The 20,436-nt window shown below is 46.5% G+C and overlaps 1 protein-coding gene and 1 non-coding gene across 5 annotated transcripts in view; one reads left to right on the plus strand and one right to left on the minus strand.

The window, feature by feature from the left end:
• The window catches only part of PTK2 (protein tyrosine kinase 2), a 250,824-nt gene that overhangs the window by 106,930 nt on the left and 123,458 nt on the right, over positions 1 to 20,436 (minus strand). For all 4 annotated transcript variants that reach the window (XM_060115655.1, XM_060115653.1, XM_060115654.1 and 1 more), the window contains 3 exons: positions 10,000 to 10,054; positions 1,589 to 1,729; positions 992 to 1,069 (listed from right to left, as the gene is read on the minus strand). In XM_060115655.1, the coding sequence (XP_059971638.1) occupies positions 992 to 1,069; positions 1,589 to 1,729; positions 10,000 to 10,054 (274 nt within the window). The remainder of the gene's footprint in view (positions 1 to 991; positions 1,070 to 1,588; positions 1,730 to 9,999; positions 10,055 to 20,436) is intronic.
• Positions 18,687 to 18,790, plus strand: LOC132501113 (U6 spliceosomal RNA). Its single transcript, XR_009534153.1, has one exon. It is a non-coding gene; the product is annotated as a U6 spliceosomal RNA (small nuclear RNA).

The following is a 20,436-nucleotide window of genomic DNA, read 5'->3' on the forward strand; positions in this document are numbered from 1 at the left end:
AGTGACAGCAGCCAGCATCCTCTAAGTGCTTCCTCTGGGCAAGGCCTTCATCTCAACACTGCACACTCAGTACCCACTTAATTCTCCTACCACCTCTCTTAGGTAGTTGTAATTATTATTGCCATTTTGCTGACGAGGAAACACAAGCCAGCTGTGAAGAAATGGACTCAAAGTCACAAGGCCAGCATGAGAGTGACCCACTGGGAATCCCGGCTGCACACTCCAGAGCCCATCCTCCGGACACACCACAGGCCCACCTTGTACCATACACAAAATTCCACATGGGTTAAATGCGAAAGGACAAAGAAAACCTTGCAAGAGACTACAAATCAAAGAGAAGACAGATAACAGAGCTTTCTGAAGAGGTCGTGCCACTTTATACCCTCACAGAGTGTGTGAAGCATCCAGCTGTTCCACATGCCTGCCAACACCTGGAATTACTCATCTTTTTCACCTCAGCCGTTCTGGTAGGTGTGTAATAGTATCACACTGTGCATTTATCTGATGACTGTGAGGCTGAACGTCGTTTCACTTATGTCTTAACTATTTGGACATCCTCTATTGGGTTGTCTGCCCTTTTCTTAGTGACTTTTTTGATCCTGGAAAGAGCCAGAAGAGGCTGTTTCAAAGGACATGATACAAGTACAAATATACTTAAATTAGATGTAGAACTGAATGAAGAAATTAGTATCTAAAACTTCTCCAGATAAACTGTAACAACCCCATTCAGATCTCACCAACATATGTGCAATTTGTATGATTCCTTTCCTTCCCGACTAAAGAATTTCAAAAACTTTCGACCTAGGCTGTCTCTTCCTTTCATTCCCTTGAGCAATAAACGCTGTGAAATGGAAAGCTTTAATGGCAGAATGATGTCTTTTCCAAGAAAATCCTCATTTCCTTATTTTGATTCCCCTTTGTCCACAATCAGGTCTGAAAGGAGGGGTGTTCCACACAGGCCGCTCCCAAGACTTGTCCAAAGCACACTTACATTGCAGCCCTTGTCTGTGAGGTAACTGATTCCTTCTTCGGGGCCAATCGCCAGCTCCACCGAAATAATCCAGCTTGACTTGAAGGTGAAACAGGTGACGGCAAAGGTACCAGAAGGAAAAAGATATTTTAGATAAAGAACCATGGACACATTAAAGGACCAAAGGGGGGCTGGACTAGCTTGCTACTGATCTTTGTAACCAAATAGTACAAAATATTTACAACTTCATGGTGCAGCATCTGCTGAGCCTAAGCAGAGACAGACAGACTGTGCTCATTCCAGTGGGTCTCAAGCCAATGGTTTCTTTGGGAAGATTATCTGAATAGGTAAACTAGCCCTTAGAGGACAGTTAATCAATGAATCGCTGGGCTGGAATAAAAAAAAAATCTTAGGCAAGCTATTAAAAAAGGATGGTTTTAGTCTCACGTTGACACATTTTCTTTTTGTATTTTTCCCCACTGTAAAATGATAAAATATTCTCATGTTGTTAAAAGTGTGACAAATTAGATTTCAATCAGAAATTTAGATATACATGGATAAGAAAAAGCAAAAGAAATCACACCTAGTCCCACCCTATTTCCAAGTCCCCATACTTACACCAAGGGCACACTTGAAGCATTCTTTATCAAATCTGTACACTGGGGAGAGGATCTCAAAGAATTTCAAAATACTTTCTTCTCTATTAAGGTTGGCAAACTGTCTAAATGTTTGTTGGATCAATTTTCTTAGTGTTTTGGCCTGCATGATAAAATTACAAACATCTTTTTAGAGCCAACAATGAGTAAAGACCACAGCAATAACAGCCAACACCAAGGAACACTTCTTGTCCAGCCACCACTTAATACCACCTACGTTCACCAAATGTTGTATTTATCAGAGCTTTGTTTCTTTTATAAAAAAAAATTATAGTAAAATACACATAAAATATACCATCGCAACCATTCTACAGTATACAGTTCAGCAGTAGCAAGCTTTATTTCTTAAACAGAAATTGGTAAAGCAATAATTGGCTTATTAGAACATGTGGTAAACAGTTAGGCATTAAAAATATAAGGGCTATATTTGCATGTGACCTGGAGTCGGCAAAGGAGGGGACATAAAGGCACTCACACATCCCAACCTGGGCGGGGAAGTCGACACATCCTTTCTGAAGGCAATTTGGCAATAAGAGATCAAAAACTTTAAAACCACAACGTTTGAGAAATTCTTCTTTAGGAATGATGAAAGAACTGTGCAAAGATCCAGCAACAAGGAGGTTCATCATGGAAGTGTGTAGAGTGCCCCACAACCGGCCATGCTCACTCCAGTGTGTCTGCTAGCCAGATGGCCTAAGACTACTGTGCACATCCCATTAACTGACATGAAAATCCGTTGTGCTACATGAAAAAATAAGCCAAGGCAATCTGTTGTAGTGTAGATGCCTTTAAAAGGAGAGCACAAGCTATGGGCCTCACACGGGCAGGCACACGCACCAACGCACAGTGAAGACAAACCAGCCATGCCTCTCTTCTCTGTGTAGTGGGGTCACAGGTGATCTCTGGGTGCCTTTTCACTTATGTGAGTTTTCTATTTATAAACCATGAGCGTCTGGATGGTGGAGGGCGGTGAGCCCCCAGTCCATGGTGTGTCAGAGGGAGGAGTGTGGCCTGAGGGGGCCAGCGGGCAAAGGATGTGCGATGGATGAGGTCTGGGGAAGGGTGCGAGAGGGTGCAGGCCACAGGACACAACTGGGTCCACCCTGGTGAGATGCAAAGCGCTGGGGCGGCCTGGAATAGGAATATTGTGATCCGACATAGATCTTGACAGGAATACTCTGGCTGCCACATTGGGAACAGTGTGAAGGGAGCAGGAGAGATCCGGTGAGATGCCACCAACATAACCCAGGCGAGAGGTGACGGGACCCAGGCACTGCTGCACAAAGGAGTGAGAAGTAGTCAGATTTCAGGTTTGTTCTGAAAACAGAATCAACAGGATGTACTGAGAGGTAAGAGTCACCACTGAACTGAAATGGCCAAGACCGGGAGACGCAGGCGGAGGAGGGTCTTAGAGGACACCAGGGGCCACCTGAGCCTCGGCGTGAGGTGCACACAGACAGGAAGCAAGGCCAGGAGACTGGAGACAGGACCAGTGCGGGATCTGGAGGGGCAGGGACAGGACCTCATCCCATGGCGGCCTGCTAACCTCAGCAGTCAGGGAAGTGGGAGCAGGTGAATCAGCAGGGGGTGGCATACTTTGGTGGGTCAGGGCAGTGACAGCCTGCCGGGAGTGGCCTGAAGGTGCCAGTGTGGCCGAAGGATTACTGGATCTGGGACACCGCCGAGTGAGCTGGACAGCTAGCAGCAGTGGTCAGCGTGGGATCCAGTTCCAGCGGGGCTGCAGTTGCTGGAGATGAAGACCAGGGTGCGAGGCGGCCGGGGGCCGAGAGCAGGCCCTAGATAACCGAGGGCCGGTGCCTTGTATTTCACAAGCTGACTCTACCCCTGCAGAGAAGGTGTGGGGGAGGACGGAAGCAGGAAGACCGGCGCCGGACACGCAGGGCTGCCTGGATGATGCTCGAGATGGCAGGGAAAGCGGGAAGTCGACACAACTCGAGTTTTGGGGCGGAACAAGCGGGCAAACAGAAGGGGCGGGGTCCGGGAAGATAAAGTCACGTTAATTCTGAACGTGCCTGAGGTCCGCAAGTCTCCTGATCTGAACCACTGAGCGTAACGCTGGATACAGACCCGCGCTCAGGAGACGGCAGGGCTGGGTCAGACGTCACGGTCTCCAGCCGACGTGAGTACAGGCACGGGGCCTGAGGACTCCCACCAATACAGTGGCCGCAGGGACAAGTGCGGGCCAAAGCCGGCTTGGTAGGCCGACACTGGTCTTAACCAGGGCTGGGGCTCTGACAGGTGAGCCTAGTGCGGAACTACAGGCGATTGGAAGAGAAGAATCAGTTATGGTTTTGGATCACAGGAACTAAACTGAAGAGAAGCAAAATGGGTTCAAGGGCAGCAAGGCTTGACTTGTTATCAGATGTTACCTACAACATGAGTGGTTAGCCTTGGACGCTGTAAAAGAAAAGTCTGGGACGCGTGGTTTGGGGAAGAGCTGTCCAAGCTCTGGCCACGAGCCCAGAGACTGAAAAAGGCCTCTCCCCACATACCGCTGAGACGGCATGTAACAGCTGTTCTGACTCCAGGCTTTGCAAACACTCTCTGCGTCTCCTCTTGAGCATTAGACCCACACATGTGCACGTGCCCGCCTGAGCTTTCCACCTGAAATTCCCAGACACCTAAAACCTGGCGTGCCACCAAGAGAACTTGTGACTTTCTTCCAGGCCTGGTCCTCCTCATCTCAGCAAATCTCCCAGCTGCTTAGAGACAGAAACCTAGGCGGCAACCCTGACCTCTTTCGCCCACCTCTCAAAACCCACTGCACTGTCACGTCCTCAAAGTGCTTTTCCAAAAGCCATGTTCTTTTCTCTAAGCTTCCCACGCAGCAGCCCCGCTCTTGCTTTGATTTCTGTGATGGCCTCCCGTGGACACAGAATTCTGGTAGAAGAGAGACTAGTGAAAAACAAGAAAATGGAAATATCTGTGATGTGAGCATTACACGTAGTTAGTTAGCTCTTTATTAAGTGTGTAGAAATAACTCTCAGTAACAGGTAAACATGCGCACGTGTAAAGAGGAAACGCAACACCTTGTGGTCCCTGCTTAGCCTCAGTCTCCTAGAGACCCCATGGCACAGTCGCTCCCAATTCCACGTCTCCTTCCCTCACTGTTGTCCCCTGACCCCCAGCACCCGTGGAATGGGTGTGCATGGGGTCAACTAAACTGTGCACCTGACCATTCAACCTGCTGGAAAACTTCTGAGTAACTGGGCAAATAGGTTTGAAAATAGTAACTGTGCAGTGCCAGCAGACAGACAGCCTGAGCTACAGTTTCACGTCTCTGTGTCATCCAGCTGAATCGGTCAGTTTTCCGCATGCTGCACTGCCCGGCCCCTCCCGAGTCCTACACGTCACCCGGCTAAGACAGGAAGTCACACTCATGGGCAGCAGCCACGGGAGCTGGAGGAGGGGGCGTGCCCATTCAGGGCTGGCTTCCTGGGGACACAGAGCCACACCCCGGCTCCCGCGGGCGCACCTGGCCGGGAATGAGAGCCCGAGCTTTCTCGGGGTCTCTGCCTCAATGTGGCCACCCAAGAGGACTGAGATTTCCGGCCTGCAGCAGCCAGTGTTGGGCAAGAACTAGAAAACCCTCGCTATCTGAAAGGAGCCCCAGATTCGTTTCTAAAAAGGATGCCTCAGAAAGCACCAGTTCTTTCCTCCTTTCTCAGTAAGGAAAACAATTCCACAAAATCTGACTCCCTAGAATCTCTTGATAATAATCAATACACTTCCCTGTTTATAGGGTTTCAACATCAGCTTTGTGTTTGCCCAGACTTAGGAAACAAGGCATCTGTCAATGAATGCTAGTCAATTTTAAACCAATTCATATACAGAGAGAAAACTACTCAAAATGAGGCAGTATTATTAGGATGAATCATCGGAAATTACTGCTATTCAGCCTTCTGAACAACAAAAATAATTTCATATTAATCAACCTAATATTTATCAGATGCTGCTAGCAACAATGGACTCCGAGGGCTTCCTGGATGAAAAAGTTATAATGTAGTGGTAAAGGAAATATGCAAGAAAAGAGTAACAGGCTAAGAAACATTAATTGAGGAATTATCTCCCCACCTACCAAATGCTAAACATAGATACGTTAACAGTGCATGCGAAGTGTGTGTTTTTTAACTGAGTTATAACTGACGTATAACGTTGTATTAGTTTCAGGTGTACAATACAGTGATTCAATATTTGTATATACTGTGAAATGACCACCACAGTAAGTCTAGCTAACACCCATCACCTCACATAGTGACACATTGCTTTTTCTTGTGATGAGAACTTTTAAGACGTACCCTCTTAGCAACTTTCAAATATGCAAAACAGTGTTAATAACTGCAGTCACCACACTGTACATCACATCCCTGGGACTTGCTTATAACTGGAGGCTGTACCTTTTGAGTCCTGCACCCATTTCACCCACTCCAACCTCCAGCAACCATAACCTGTTCTCTGTATCTATGAGCTGGCTTTTTTTCTTTTCATGTAAGTGAGGTCACACAGTATTTGTCTCTCTCTGTCTGACTTATTTCACTGAGCACAATGTCCTCAAGGCCCATCCACATTGCTGCAAAAGGCAAGATTTCCTTCTTTTTATGGCTAAGTAACATTCGTGTGTGTGTGTGTGTGTGTGTCTGTGTGTGTCTGTGTGTGTGTGTGTGTAGGTCTGAAGCGTGCTTTTTCTCCACCCTACTTACAGGAGCCCAGACCAGACGGACACTTCTGTGCTGACACCAGGCTTCACTCTCCCTGGCACACAGCAGATGCCAGGAGTTGGTTGCTGAATGACTGCCGAGCCAGGTACTTCCGTGCTAACCACAGGGCTGGGAGTGATGACTAAACTAAGTGCTCCTGTAGGACCCTAGGAAACCATCCTATGACTCTGAAGTACAGATACTTCAAACAACTGATAACTATTGATCTTGTGACATTTCTAGTCCTGAAATTAGATTTCTACTGTGAATTACACTCAAAGAAGTTGAAATGTGGCTATTTTATTTGCAACGTAACTTGAGATTTACAGAAGAGCTGCAGGGACAGCACGGAATTCCTGCCCTTCGCCAGGGCCCGCCTCCCCCCACCCCCTGCCCCGGACGTTAACATCTCACACGACACTGGCACATCCGTTAAAATGAAGAAACCAACGTTGGTACAAGAGCACACGCTAGCTGCAGACTTTACTCAGACCCCCTAGTTTGCCCGCTGACGCCCTCTCACTGCTCCAGGACCCCACACTGCATTTACTCAAGTCTCCCCATCGCCCAGCTGTCAATTTTGTAGACTATCCTCAGCTTGGGACTGACTTGTTAGCTTTACTGGTGCAGTGTTTTTATAAATGTGCCTCTGGCACTACTAAGATCAAAGAGTCAGAAAAGTTAAATGTCCTGTAAATTATTCTTAGTAATTGGGCACATGGGCCCCAATCCTGTTTTGCCATCCATCAGTCATAGCTTAAGTTCCATCAAGTATAAGGTAACCTTTCAACCCTTCAATGTGAGCATTAACTACAAATGATCTTCTAGAAATCTAGATATGAAGGGAAAAAGGCATATAAGACAAAACGGCCTTTGGAAAAGCAAATACTAATTGGTCTAGCCATTCTATAGGGCTAGTCCGGGAGAAACAAGAAGCTGATGCGAATTTCTTGTTAGTTGAAGTTTCATTGGCAATAGTTTTGAAGAGGAGACTGTCTGAACACAACCTGATTTGTACTGTAGCTGTTACACACCTATGGGTATACGTTTATGTCAGTCATACCCACAAGAGTCTGATGGCAATCAGTTGAAAGAATTTACATAGAAGGTGAAAAAATTTTGGCATAAGGATATGAGCTACTGATTAAGCTATTTAAGAAGCCAAATATACATTATTTGTTTTACAAAAGTAAAGATTTCCTTTATATTAGAAAGCACGTGAGAAATGAAACACTAGACGAATCTATACCTAAGAAACAGAAGCTAGAAGTCAATTCTGTTCTCCCTGCTCGCATCAAAATCAGCAGCAACTGAACCTTTCAGAAAACACAAGTGCTATCTGTTTGGCTCGCGAAGTTTTCTCAAGCTACCGAGGGTCAATTCCCTCCCCTCCGCTCCCCGTGCGCACACACGAGGCTCAGCTACCACTGCATCCACGGCTGACACTGCACACTTTGATCGCCTTAATCACCTCCGACCCTGCTTGACTGGAGCGCTTCTGCTTTCGATCTGTCCTCCAGGCTGCTGTCAGGTTTATGGTCTAAAGTCCAAAAGGTGACCATGTCCCTCCCCTGCCATGACACCTGCCATGAACACCCAGGGCCCCTACGTGCTCTCATCTGAGTACTGACGTCCACACAGGTGACCACAGTGTCTGAGCTCTAGTCACAGGGCTGACCTGACTGCCAGGTTGAGCTCAAACAGCAGCAGAAGCGCATCAGGGCCGGCAGCAGGGTCAGGATGAGGAAGGCTGGTCAGGCCGGGTCCTGAGGGACAGCCTGAAAGACACCTGGAGGGGACGAGTCCTGTGCAGGAATGGGGACGTTTCCCTGGGACGTTGCCCAGGGAAACGAGCTTCTCCAGCCTTCCGATCCTTCTATCTTGTGAAGGAGTATCACCTGTGCTATTCTCACGCCTCCTTCTGCATGGCACCCTCGACCTGGAAAGTGCCTCCTCTACGTCCAGTCATCTTTCAAGTGCCCCTTAAACTCATTCACGCATCTTTTCACTTAAATAAGATCTACCGATGTTACTGCGTGCCCGGGACTATGCCAAACACAAGGTTCAGAGCAGAGAACATGGCAGATGTTATCTTTGTCCTCGTGGATCTTAAAACATAGTGAAGCAGGCAGACAACATGCAAACAAGTAAATATCTAGTAATTAAAACCTGAGAAAGTAAAGTTAAAAATGAAGATCCTGAGCAGGACCTAAGGTGGAGGTTTCTGCTGCCCCCCTTAGGGAGGTGAGCAGTCTGTACGGGAGAGGACGCCGAGGCTGAGCTTTAGAAGAGCTGGCGATGGGGGACCTCCCTGGGGCCTTCTCACCTTGGCTACACTTACACCATGGCACCTGTGACCTGGACCTGGGGTGGCTTGTTTGAAGTATGAGGATGGTTTTTAAATATAGAATAACTTCTTGGGTGCCCAAATGCCAGCAGTCATACCCCCTGTGATAACTGCTTATCTACACACAGCTCTAAGGAGACTTCGCAGTAATTCTCAGGCCACCCCAGGACTAACGTTTGAGCACTGATGGTGCTACTAATGTGATACAGCCATTTTCGTATCCTTTCCTGCTTTTTACTTTTACACTGGGTGGTGCACTTCTCTGTCCAATGATGGGGTAAATGCCCTGAAGAACGGTGTCTTACACTTGTGAGCCTCTCCCCCTGGGTTCACCCAGCAAAGGGCAGGCCGATGCACAGGGTGGGCTTCTGCGCCCACACCAGGGCCTCACTCTCCAGGTCAAACTGAGTCCCAAGTGATTCAAGGTGATCGGGTCACAACTTTCACCAAGGCAGTCTGGCTTCCGAGCCAGTTTCTGAACCATTGTGTTCTGTCTTATCCCACTTGGGCCTCAGTGAGTGGGAGGGTCTTCCACATGGCTGCTCTAGTGTGGAACATGTGCTCTGTGATAAAAAGTCAGAGCAGTAACAGCCACAGTTTATAAACTTGTGGTAGTAATTTATACATATACACACACTGATCTGCTAAACAGCCACACCAACCCTACGAAATATTATTTTCTTTGTTGTGGAAATAAGAAACCAGGTCCAAAACCATGAGGCTAGGAAATGGCAGAGCTCAGCTGAGCTGGACTCTATCTTGATCCAAAGCTGCGTCCTCACACCACACTGGACCATGTTCTGGATGGGCTGGGGAACCACACCTCAGGTCCCCGGTGTCCCTTCCCCTACAGTGGGAGCTACAGGCAGAGACAGGAACTGGTGTCCTGCAAGACTTACTAACGGGGAGGAGTGCCCTTGGTCGAAACAAGAGAAGACAGGCCTTCTGAACACACTTCTACGCATGCGCACACACGCTACGGCTGCCACTATGGCTCTTTTTATGTGCCGCTTCTTTACTTTTGTGTGTCAAAATACCCGAGACTGTAAAGATTTAGGTGATGAGGACCGCTGTGAACGCAGCTTTCTTGGTGTTGTACTTAGCCGGGTGCACTCACAATCAAGAAGCGAAACCATGGTTTTCTGGCAGAATGCTACACCTTTAAAAATCTACTTGCCATCAGTATGACTAGAATAACTGTCGGCTTTTTATATTATGACTTTTTCACGTAAAGGAGAAAACCGCATAGCACGGGGGAGGTGTCTGCCTAACACGGTCACCTATTACGATAAAGCAGACTCTAATTACCTTGACTGAGTCCAGTAAACTCCTAGGAAAAAATCGCTTCAAACCAACATCTTTTCTGAAATATAAAAAGAAGTGTATTAACAAATAACACCACCAAATCAATGAATAACATGACATTGTCGCAAGAACATAAAAGCAGTTTAAATTATTTACCCTTCCACACGTTATTCTAGAAGGAAATAAGTATAATAAAGCTCCAATGTACCCGCACAGTCATGGAACAAGTAGTAGGGACAAGTAATTTTCTAGATCTGTGCAGGAAACACTGATACAAGTTGGTTTAGGGAGAAAGTCTTTTTTTCTTAAGTCTTACTATTGCAAGCCCTCTAAAGTATTGCCTCTTTATAAATTACAACATGTAAACAAACTGTTCTTCTTGGAACACTGTTTGAAGGTTAGCCTTATAAACCTCGATTCCAACTGGGAAATGCTGTATTTTGTACACAAAGTAGACTGGCCTGATTAGGGAAAGATCTGGGATATAGCAGGGAAGTTTAAATACCTTAGATTAATCCTAAAAGTTGACTGTTTTTAAAAATAAACTTTTTGATTAACATTAATCAATGTTTATATTCCCAGTTTCACACAGGAAACAAAACAAAAAAGGAGAAATTGAGTGGCCTAAGGTCAAAAAGCTGAACGTGTGGAAATGCTGAAAATCCCGTCATTTTCTTTAGATCAAGCTACAAAATCAATCATTAGTAACAAGAGCCTCAACACATTCCGGCCAAGAAAACCGATGCAAAGAACGGCTCACTCTCATTTTCTACTTACTTTGGGAACTAAGTGCGCCAAGCTCTTGGCCACTAGAGGGCAATCGTGCGCTAGTAAGATGAAATAAAGCCTCTAGACATGAAAGATTATCAGGAGACACATGGAAAATATAAAAGGATCAAGAAGGAGAAAAGAGAAATAAAGGTACCTTTTCAGGATTACATAAAAAAATAAAATGAATATAAAGTATATTAAAAAAATAAAGCAGGGATGACTTCTTCACACGTAACTGTAAGTTAGCAGGTATTACCAATGAAACCATAGAAAACATATCAGAGTTTATGGTTGACTCTAGATCCAAACATGTAACCCCCTAGTCCACCCTCTACCCGTCAGCACCTAAACCGACGAGCTCCTTGCTAAGTCCTGGTCTCAGTCCTCATATCCTTTTCACTCGATGATGCTGATGCTGGCAGTGCTCATTACCCCCGCACACAACCCTCCCTCAGCCCCTATGACACACACAGTTTCCTGGTTTTACTTATCAGCAAATTCATACAACTCCTGGCTTTCCATTTATTCTTCTAACCTCTTTTGTTTATAACTTCCTTCCCTTATCTTTTCAGATACGAACAGGGAAAAGCGTCCACCCAAGTTCTTCCACTTTTTGTTGCCTCCTAAAAAGACAGGAACTTTTTGCATGTTAAGGATTTGTGTGCTAATCACTATGGGAAGTAGCAAAATAAGCACATAAAAGATAAACCAACACCCTAGAATCTTAGAGGCATTATTCCTGAGCATTTTCTTCCCTATCTTCCTTTGCAGGCAGCTATTCCATAATAAAAAGAACTTAATTTCACAGAGGGAGCTCGGCACTGGAATCCTGGCTTTGCCGTAGGAAGGATTTGGCTATGCCTTCGTGTCTGTCAACCTCAGTGACCCACGTGTAAAATAGGGATGCTAATCCCTGCTGCCAACAGCGCTGCGAATGTGTTAAGTCCCTAGAACTCTATACGGGTAGTTCCCCTTCCCCCGGAAACACCCGGGACACCCCTCCTGTCCGGCGAGAGTCTGGTCTACAGGCCTGACTAGCCATTGTCTTGAGCAGAGGGAGGCGTGACCTGATGTTGCCAAGAGCATACATGCTGTAGGGAGGAGGGGAGGACACAGGCCGGAAGGCAGGTGGGAGGGAGGCTCTGCCGGGAGCCCGGAGGAGGGCGGTGGGAGAGAGGGTGGGCAGCAGAGACTCAGGGATGCTCTGGACGCAGAGCCAGCAGCGCTGAGTGAAAGGTGACAAGGGCAGGCTGAGGCACCAGGAAGAGGAAGGCCGGGGGCCCGGGGGCGCCTCCTGGGACTTCTGCTTCTGGCGAGGGGTCGAGCAGGGTGCACGAGACCTCCTGGTGGAGATCTCAAGGAGGCAGCTGGCCACGGAGGTCTTTGGATGGGGGGCAGGGAACACCAGGGCCAGGGATGGCCTCTTCCCCACGGTGAGACCATCAGCTGCCACTACTCAACACCGCTCTGTGGCTATCGGATGGCCAAAAAGTTCGTTCGGGTTTTTCCATAAGATATTACAGAAAACCCAAACGAACTTTTTTGGCCAACCCAATATTTTTCTTAGAGTCCAATGGAAAGTAGAAAATGTATCATACTCATTTTTGTCACAAATGGGAAAATTAAAGGTGGACCAAGGGGGTTGAATTTTTCTGTGTGAAAATAAAGCCTATTACTAGGTGTTACTTTTACTTCCAAGGTGAGGACAACTCCATTTAAGGAAAGAAAAAGCTAAGGCCAACTAATGTTTAGCAAGTATGCAGTTTAGTTTGTCCAACTACCTTTGAATAATAATGAGTCTGTAACACCTGCCCATACATTAGAACCCTTTAAAATGGGGCACATGGCAAGTGAGAAAATAAAAATGAGGCTAAAGTACACAGAATCGCTGGGAGAATTCCATACCACCACCACCACCCTCCACACATTCTGATTTAACTTTACCAAGAAGCCCATCTACGAGGCTTGGCGGTGGAGGACACTGGGAAACACCTCAGGCGCTGTGCTCATGGTTTTAGGGAAAGCCTCCTGAGACATCTGCATTCCGCACTCTCCAGGAAGCCTGGCAGGGCCACACAGGCTGTCCCATTTCACACGTGGCCACCTCCCTCCAGCCCGTGTCGGGCACTGGCCTACGATGAGCTCTCTGATGGGCAGCAGGCTAGCTTTCAGCTTTATGTGACATAAAACTCACTGGAGCCCAAAGTCTGCACAGCGGTGAGGTAAGGTGAACCAAACAGTAAACACTACTGATGTGGCACACACAAAATAAAACTACTGGCCTTTATAACGAGGCAATTCTTTACTATGTAAATAATTATCAAAGGGTAGATCCTAAATACAGGTAAACTCATTTGACTAAAACTAGCTTTCATGAAACTTTTAGGATACAGCCACCCCCCAATTCCCAAACTCCAGTATCAGGCTGTCAGATTTCCCACGTGAGCTCAAAGGAACCTTCTTAACCCACACGCGCAGTTAACGAGATATTAATATTAGGTGAGAACGCACTGTCCACAAGGGTAGCCCCATGAAGGATTCACACTTAAATTAGCTAAGATTCAGTTAACAATCTAGTTCCCAGCTGCACCGGCTCCACTTCAGGTGCTCAGAGCCCCGAGGGCTAAGGGCGCCCGCGCTGGCTGGGCGGACAGGACACTTCACAGCCTAGGGCGCTGCGATGGTGGCGCAGGCTTACAGCAAGGAAATCTCGGCCTCGGCTCCCTGGCCCCTGGGGCTCCTCAGAGAGGGCGGTGGGCCCGGCCACACAGCCCCACAGGGACAACCACGACTGCCCGGGACTCCGGGGGGCCCGCTCAGCAAGACCACCGCGGATCCCGTAGGAGGGAGTGGGGGCCAGACAGGAGCCTGGGCTGGGGCTGCTCGTGCACGGGAGCAGATCTCCCAGTAACTCTTCCTCCGACTTTTCTCTAAGATGCAACTCACTCTGATTTGAAGCTTCATAGAAAGCAAGCCTGTTGTGCTCCCCCACTTCCCCACACTGGGCATCACTTTAGATATGGGTGGGGGAGGGGGAGAGGGGAGTCACTGCCCTGTGGTTCCTCCTCGGGTGAGACACTGACCCGAGCTGTGCAAGCGTGTGACAGGCACCATCAGACAGCACGTTCTCAGAACCCGGAAAGTTACTCGTTGAGATTTAGGGTGTCTGGGGCTTAAAACTGTATTTGTGATCAATTTTAAACCAGAATTTTCTGCGTTAACGTTTAATTTACCTCTGTCCTTCTAATGAAACGTTCAGACCACTGCTGGCTGATGAGGCCGTCTTGCTCTTTCCCTTCTGTCCAACCTCGGAGCTCTGCCCCCCGCCAACGACTGCGCCATCCTCCCGCTCCCCTGACCACAGTCGCCGTCGATGGTCCAGGCAGCAGGCGCCGCCCCCCGCATCAGGGGGAAGAGGCGCTGCCCAGCAGTCCACACCCCGCACCAGCTCCCCGATGGATCTTTCTAGAGCGCACTCGGTCCCGCCTAGCTACTCCCAGCCTGGGGCCTTGTCCTGCACACACGTGCGTTCACGCCCAAAACCCATGACACAGCAGGCCTTGGGAGGCCTGAGGCTTGAATAGCTTTATTTACATACGTTAAGCTTCTTATAAGTGAATTCTCAGGTCAAGTATAAACTTATCTCTCCTTCAGCACTACTTCTGAGAAGATTCAGACCTTGTCTGTTGGCTTTAACTAATTAATATTTTGTGGATGTAACTCTCATAAATTTAAAGCCCCAGCAAAAAAGGCAACCAAAAACGACTTTAAAATAAAACTACAACGCACGTTTTCATACAGTATCCCTATCTTATCCTCATCCCAAAACTCTCAAGAATTGAGTATCATTAAGAATATCACTGAGGTCCTTTAACCTCTAAAATGATACCTTAAGCCTCTTAAAAACCGATAAAACTTAAAATTCTCTAACTTCAATGGAAATTGCTGTTTGCTTCTTAATGATCCTCTCCTTCAACCTGAGTAATGAGAAGTCATCTTTTGGCCAGGTACACCAGGTGATGCTGCCTTCCTCTCCTGGAGCCAGGTGTGGCCATGTGACACTGTTTCAGCCCATGTCCCTCTCAGGGACAGCACTACCTGCACATATGTGTCCTTAAAGGGGGCTGGGAGAGAGAGAAAAGGTCCATCTCTTCCTCCCTGTGACAGCCATCTTAGGCTACCAGGTGGCAGTTATGGATGATGGTGGCAAGATTCAAGGGGCCTAGTGCCCTGGTGATGAGGAGCACTGACTGCCTAGCACTTGTTTTATGTGAAAGAGAAAGTACCTTCTAGCTTAGTTAAGCCACTGTCAATCAATTCATGCCAAATCTGTGAGCATCCCCTTCATTGATAAATTATTACAGGCAGCTAAAAAAAGCACTAGATTATTATTGACAATAAAGACAATTTTTGAAAATGAATGAAAACAATGCACAATTAGAATTAACCTCAGCTAATTTTATATCACAAATTTATTCACTGAGGAAGTATCAATGGAATACCTAATAAACATCAGACACTTTGTTAAGTGCTGGAAATACGAGCAAGTCTCTACATCAATACAGCTTACTCTAGTAGAGAAGAGACACAGTTACACAAACAACTACAGCAAAATACATTAAATGCAAAGATGATTAAAAATGAATTTCTAAAAAAAGCAAACCACTTAATGAGCAGAACTGAAAAGTTACGTGATTCATTTAAAATAATTTCACAGTATAATTCTGTACGTTGAAGAAGAATCATTGGTACATAAGATTCTTCCTTCTACAATATCACATTAGGGACCATAATTTTAACACTGTATTATTAGCTTATTTTGGTTTCATCTGTCATTGTCAGCAATGCAGTTTTTAAGCTTGATAACAAAACATTTTTCTTAACACATCTCATCTGACTCCCGTCACTGATTTACAGGAGGCCTAAATAAAAGAGCCACCCTAGTACACTCCAGAGTGCACCCTGCAGGGTAAGACCCCGGGAGGCCACATTCTGGGCCTGCGGCTGGAGACTGACAGCCAGTACTTCCCCTCTGCCTACAGAAAAGGCACCTTGGTCCTCCCAGGGTCGGAAAGACATAGAAAAAAGAGACTAATTAACTCTTTAGTTGGTTTAAAGAAAAAATGCACATGTTTTTAGATAGTGCTTTTCCCACTCTCTGAAGTTGGGCCTGATTATTTATTGCATAATTGAAAATAGTTATTTTGAAATGTGGTAAAGCTGAAGTAGTTTTCTTCAGTATATTATAAATTACAGAGACTGTCCATACATTTTCTGGCAAAACTAAGCAACTATATGGACTATTTCACAGTTTTTCTCCTTACTGGCAAGAAAAACCAGAACCCTAAAATAAACTAACAAGAAACATTCTGCATTCATGTATAATTCTTTTCCATACTGAGAAAATATTTACACTTCTAAGTGCCTCTAGGCTACTAGCAAAAACCAGTGGGAAAGGGCAATGCTGACCCCCCGGAGGCTCTGGCTGCTGGTCCCGGGGCAGGACAGCCTCAGTGTGCTTGGAGAACCATTTCCCAGCCATACCTCATCCACAGCCCTGGGTGGGCCTTTTCAACAGCTGCGGTGGAAGACAGAACCCAGGGGACAGTACTGAGAAAATATCACGATTAAACTAGAATTGCGAAGGAGTAAAGAATCTTCACCTTCCAAGAACAAGGTGAAATAAAGAAAACTACAAGATGACAAGAGCAGAATTTTACCACCAAAGACACATATAAAAGAACTTCTAAACAATATACTTTAAGAAAAAGAGAACTGCTATCAGAAGACAGGCTGAGCTACAACAATGAATGTTTAACCAACACAGTAATAAACCAGTAGGTCTGCAGGACCCCACCCTACACACCCAAAGTGCTGGAGGTGAAGAGGGCTGACCCAATGCCGCCCGCAGGTGGGGATGCTGGACTGAGCTGGGACCTGAGGGAGGCTGGGTTGTGCCATTCACTCCCTGGCTCTTGTCAGATGCCCACTCTGCAGTCTTGGGCCACCAGGCTTTGATTCAAGACACTTGGGAGCCTCACGAAGTCAGAGGAACAGCAGATTGAGACAGCCCAGCAACCCCAGAGTCACTGTCAGATACAGGGCACAAAACAGCTGGCATGAAAAGCTTGAAGAAAAAAACGGCACAATCACATACGTGAGCAACAGAGATTACCAGGAATGGAGAGCGTATTACACATCACAGGAAACTGAATTTCTGGAAGTGAAAATTATATGGTGAAGTGAAAAACCGAATGGACAGGGTATGTCAAGAAGACACTACTTAAAAGGGAATTAAGGATTTAGAAGACAAATCTAAAGAAATCACACACACACTGCCACAAGAAATAGAGATGAAAGATGTTAAGAGATATAAAGGCTGAAAAAACATCCAGTTGACAATTAAAGAGATAATGGCATATATTTTCCAGATGAAAACCATGAATCCACAGAATCAGGAAAATACATCTTGTTCCAAGTTGGGCTTATAAAAAAGAAATCCAAGGGCTTCCCTGGTGGCGCAGTGGTTGAGAGTCCGCCTGCCGATGCAGGGGACACGGGTTCGTGCCCCGGTCTGGGAGGATCCCACATGCCGCGGAGCGGCTGGGCCCGTGAGCCATGGTCGCTGAGCCTACGCGTCCGGAGCCTGTGCTCCGCAACGGGAGAGGCCACAACAGTGAGAGGCCCGTGTACCGCAAAAAAAAAAAAAAAAAAAGAAATCCAAGCCTAGGACATGGTGAAACTAGAAAAGACCAAAAACAGGAGATTCTTCAACTTTTTTTATGTTTATAGTTTCTTTCTAATAAATGATTGGAGAAAAATGATCTTACACTAGTCCACAGAGAAAGTCTCAACAAAAGCCAAAGAAACTCTTATCACAGAGACCATACTCTCTGATCATAATGCAATTAAGCTAGAAGTTAATTTTAAAAAGAAAGTCAGGGCTTCCCTGGTGTGCAGTGGTTAAGAATCCACCTGCCAATGCAGGAGACTCAGGTTCGAGCCCTGGTCCAGGAAAATCCCACATGCTGCAGAGCAACTAGGCCCGTGAGCCATAACTACTGAGCCTGCACTCTAGAGCCCACGAGCCACAACTACTGAAGCTCACATGCCTAGAGCCCATGCTCTGCAAAAGACAAGCCACTGAAATGAGAAGCCCGCGCACCGCAACTAAGAGTAGGCCCCGCTCACCACAACTAGAGAAAGCCTGCGCACAGCAACAAAGACGCAGCTCAGCCATATATAAATAAATAAACAAATAAATAAATTTATTTATTTATTAAAACAAAAAGTCAAAAAATATCCACACATTTGGAAATGTAAAAATAGAAATAAATCCACAAAACTTTCAGAACAAACATTAGGTCTTGAAATGCACAACCAGAATGAAAATAACAGACAGATTTTACCACGTTAAAAAAGAAAAACTTGGGCCTCCCTGGTGGCGCAGTGGTTAAGAGTCCGCCTGCCGATGCAGGGGATACGGGTTCGTGCCCCGATCTGGGAGGATCCCATATGCCGCGGAGCGGCTGGGCCCGTGAGCCATGGCCGCTGGGCCTGCGCGTCCGGAGCCTGTGCTCCGCAACGGGAGAGGCCACAGCAGTGAGAGGCCCGCATGCCGCAAAAAGAAAAAAAAAAAAAAAAAAAAAAGAAAAACTTCTGTATGATGAAAAGCTATATAATCATAGTTAAAAGACAAAGTGGGTACTTCCCTGGAATCCACCTGCCAATGCAAGGGTCATGGGTTCGATCCCTGGTCTGGGAAGATCCCACATGCCACGGAGCAACTAAGCCCGTGCGCCATAACTACTGAGCCTGCGCTCTAGAGCCTGCGAGCCACAACTACTGAGCCCGTGTGCTGCAACTACTAAAGCCCAGGCACCTAGAGCCCATGCTCCACAACAAGAAAAGCCACTGCAGTGCTCGCTTCGGCAGCACATACACTAAAATTGGAAAGATACAGAGATTAGTGTGGCCCCTGCGCAAGGATGACATGCAAATTCGTGAAGCGCTCCATATTTTTAAGCAGCTGCATAGCACAGGGAGATCAGCTCAGTGTTTTGTGACCACCTAGAGGGGTGGGATAGGGAGGGTGGGAGGGAGATGCAAGAGGGAGAAGATATGGGGACATATGTATATGTATAGCTGATTCACTTTGTTATAAAGCAGAAACTAACACAGCACTGTAAAGCAATTATACTCCAATAAAGATGTTAAAAAAAAAAAAAGCCACCTCAACGAGAAGCCTGCACACTGCAACAGACAGTAGCCCCCGCTCACCGCAACTAGAGAAAGCCCGCGCGCAGCAACAAAGACCCAACGCACCCAAAAATAAATAAATAAATAAAAGACAAATTGGGAGAGAATATATACAACAAATATTACGAACCACGGGTTAGTGTGACAAAGATCTCAATAAGAAAAAAACATAAACATAATGGAAAACAGATGAAAAGTACAATTTACAAAAGGAATATAAAACGGCCCCCAAATGGGAAGGTGTTTAAACTCTCTCCTCCGGATAATGATCCCAATGATAATTACGGGCAACATTTATTCAGCGCTGGGCACTATATTAAGCTCTTGACATGATTCTCTCTCTTAACTCCCCACATCAACCCAATATGTAGGTAGGTATCACCATGGTCCCTACTGTACAGATTTGGAAACAGAAACCCAGGGCTTTGCTGATCCAGGACAGTAAGTGGAAGAGCCAGCCAACAGGCGAGCAACCTGCTGCAAGAGCCCCGTCCATCGCCCCACTTCTCACGCTGAGATGGGGCAGTGAATTCACACACCTTACGCCATTAGGAAGGACCCCTATGGCGAGGCAGAAGGAGAGGACCTCAGAGAGCAGGTACAGCAAACCAGCCCAGTAACAGCCGGGAACTGGAAGCCTCTCACACTGCCCCTTCTTTTCCTTAACCATCATGTTTACTTTTTTTTTTTTTTTTTTTTTCTGCGGTATGCGGGCCTCTCACTGTTGTGGCCTCCCCCGTTGCGGAGCACAGGCTCCGGACGCGCAGGCTCCGGACGCGCAGGCTCAGCGGCCATGGCTCACGGGCCCAGCCGCTCCGCGGCACATGGGATCCTCCCAGACCGGGGCACGAACCCGTATCCCCTGCATCGGCAGGCGGACTCTCAACCACTTGCGCCACCAGGGAGGCCCCATCATGTTTACTTAATTTAAATATCTTACATATAGAATAACTAATACAAAATGGCCATTTTTGGAATAACATAATTCCGTTTTTCATCAATATCCTCTAAGGAGGCCTCTAATTGACAAAATCACACTGTACTGCTTTGTTCTGTTTGCAGGTGGCAATAGTCACTAGTCATCATGTCTGGTGATTCCCACACTTTCCATGCCACTGACCCCACAGACACTCTGACGTTCTGAGGGACTGATTAATACTCCAGTGGGCCCTCTTCCACATATCTGTTCTCCTGCCGCCTCCATTTCTGTAATTTTTAGAAATAAGCCAAATTCACACCAACTTTAATGCAATTTTTCACTCTCATTTCAAATAAATCTTGAACTTAACGCTCCTCTCTCCAAATATACCTCCAAATCCATCTTGATGGATACCTGCTTCTTCATTTTCTTTCTTTTTACAGACTTTTCTTGTTGCCAAAAACATGCAAATGTATTATCCACGGAGATTT

Source organism: Mesoplodon densirostris, chromosome 13 (assembly GCF_025265405.1).
Source record: "Mesoplodon densirostris isolate mMesDen1 chromosome 13, mMesDen1 primary haplotype, whole genome shotgun sequence".
Taxonomy (NCBI): Eukaryota; Metazoa; Chordata; class Mammalia; order Artiodactyla; family Ziphiidae; genus Mesoplodon; species Mesoplodon densirostris.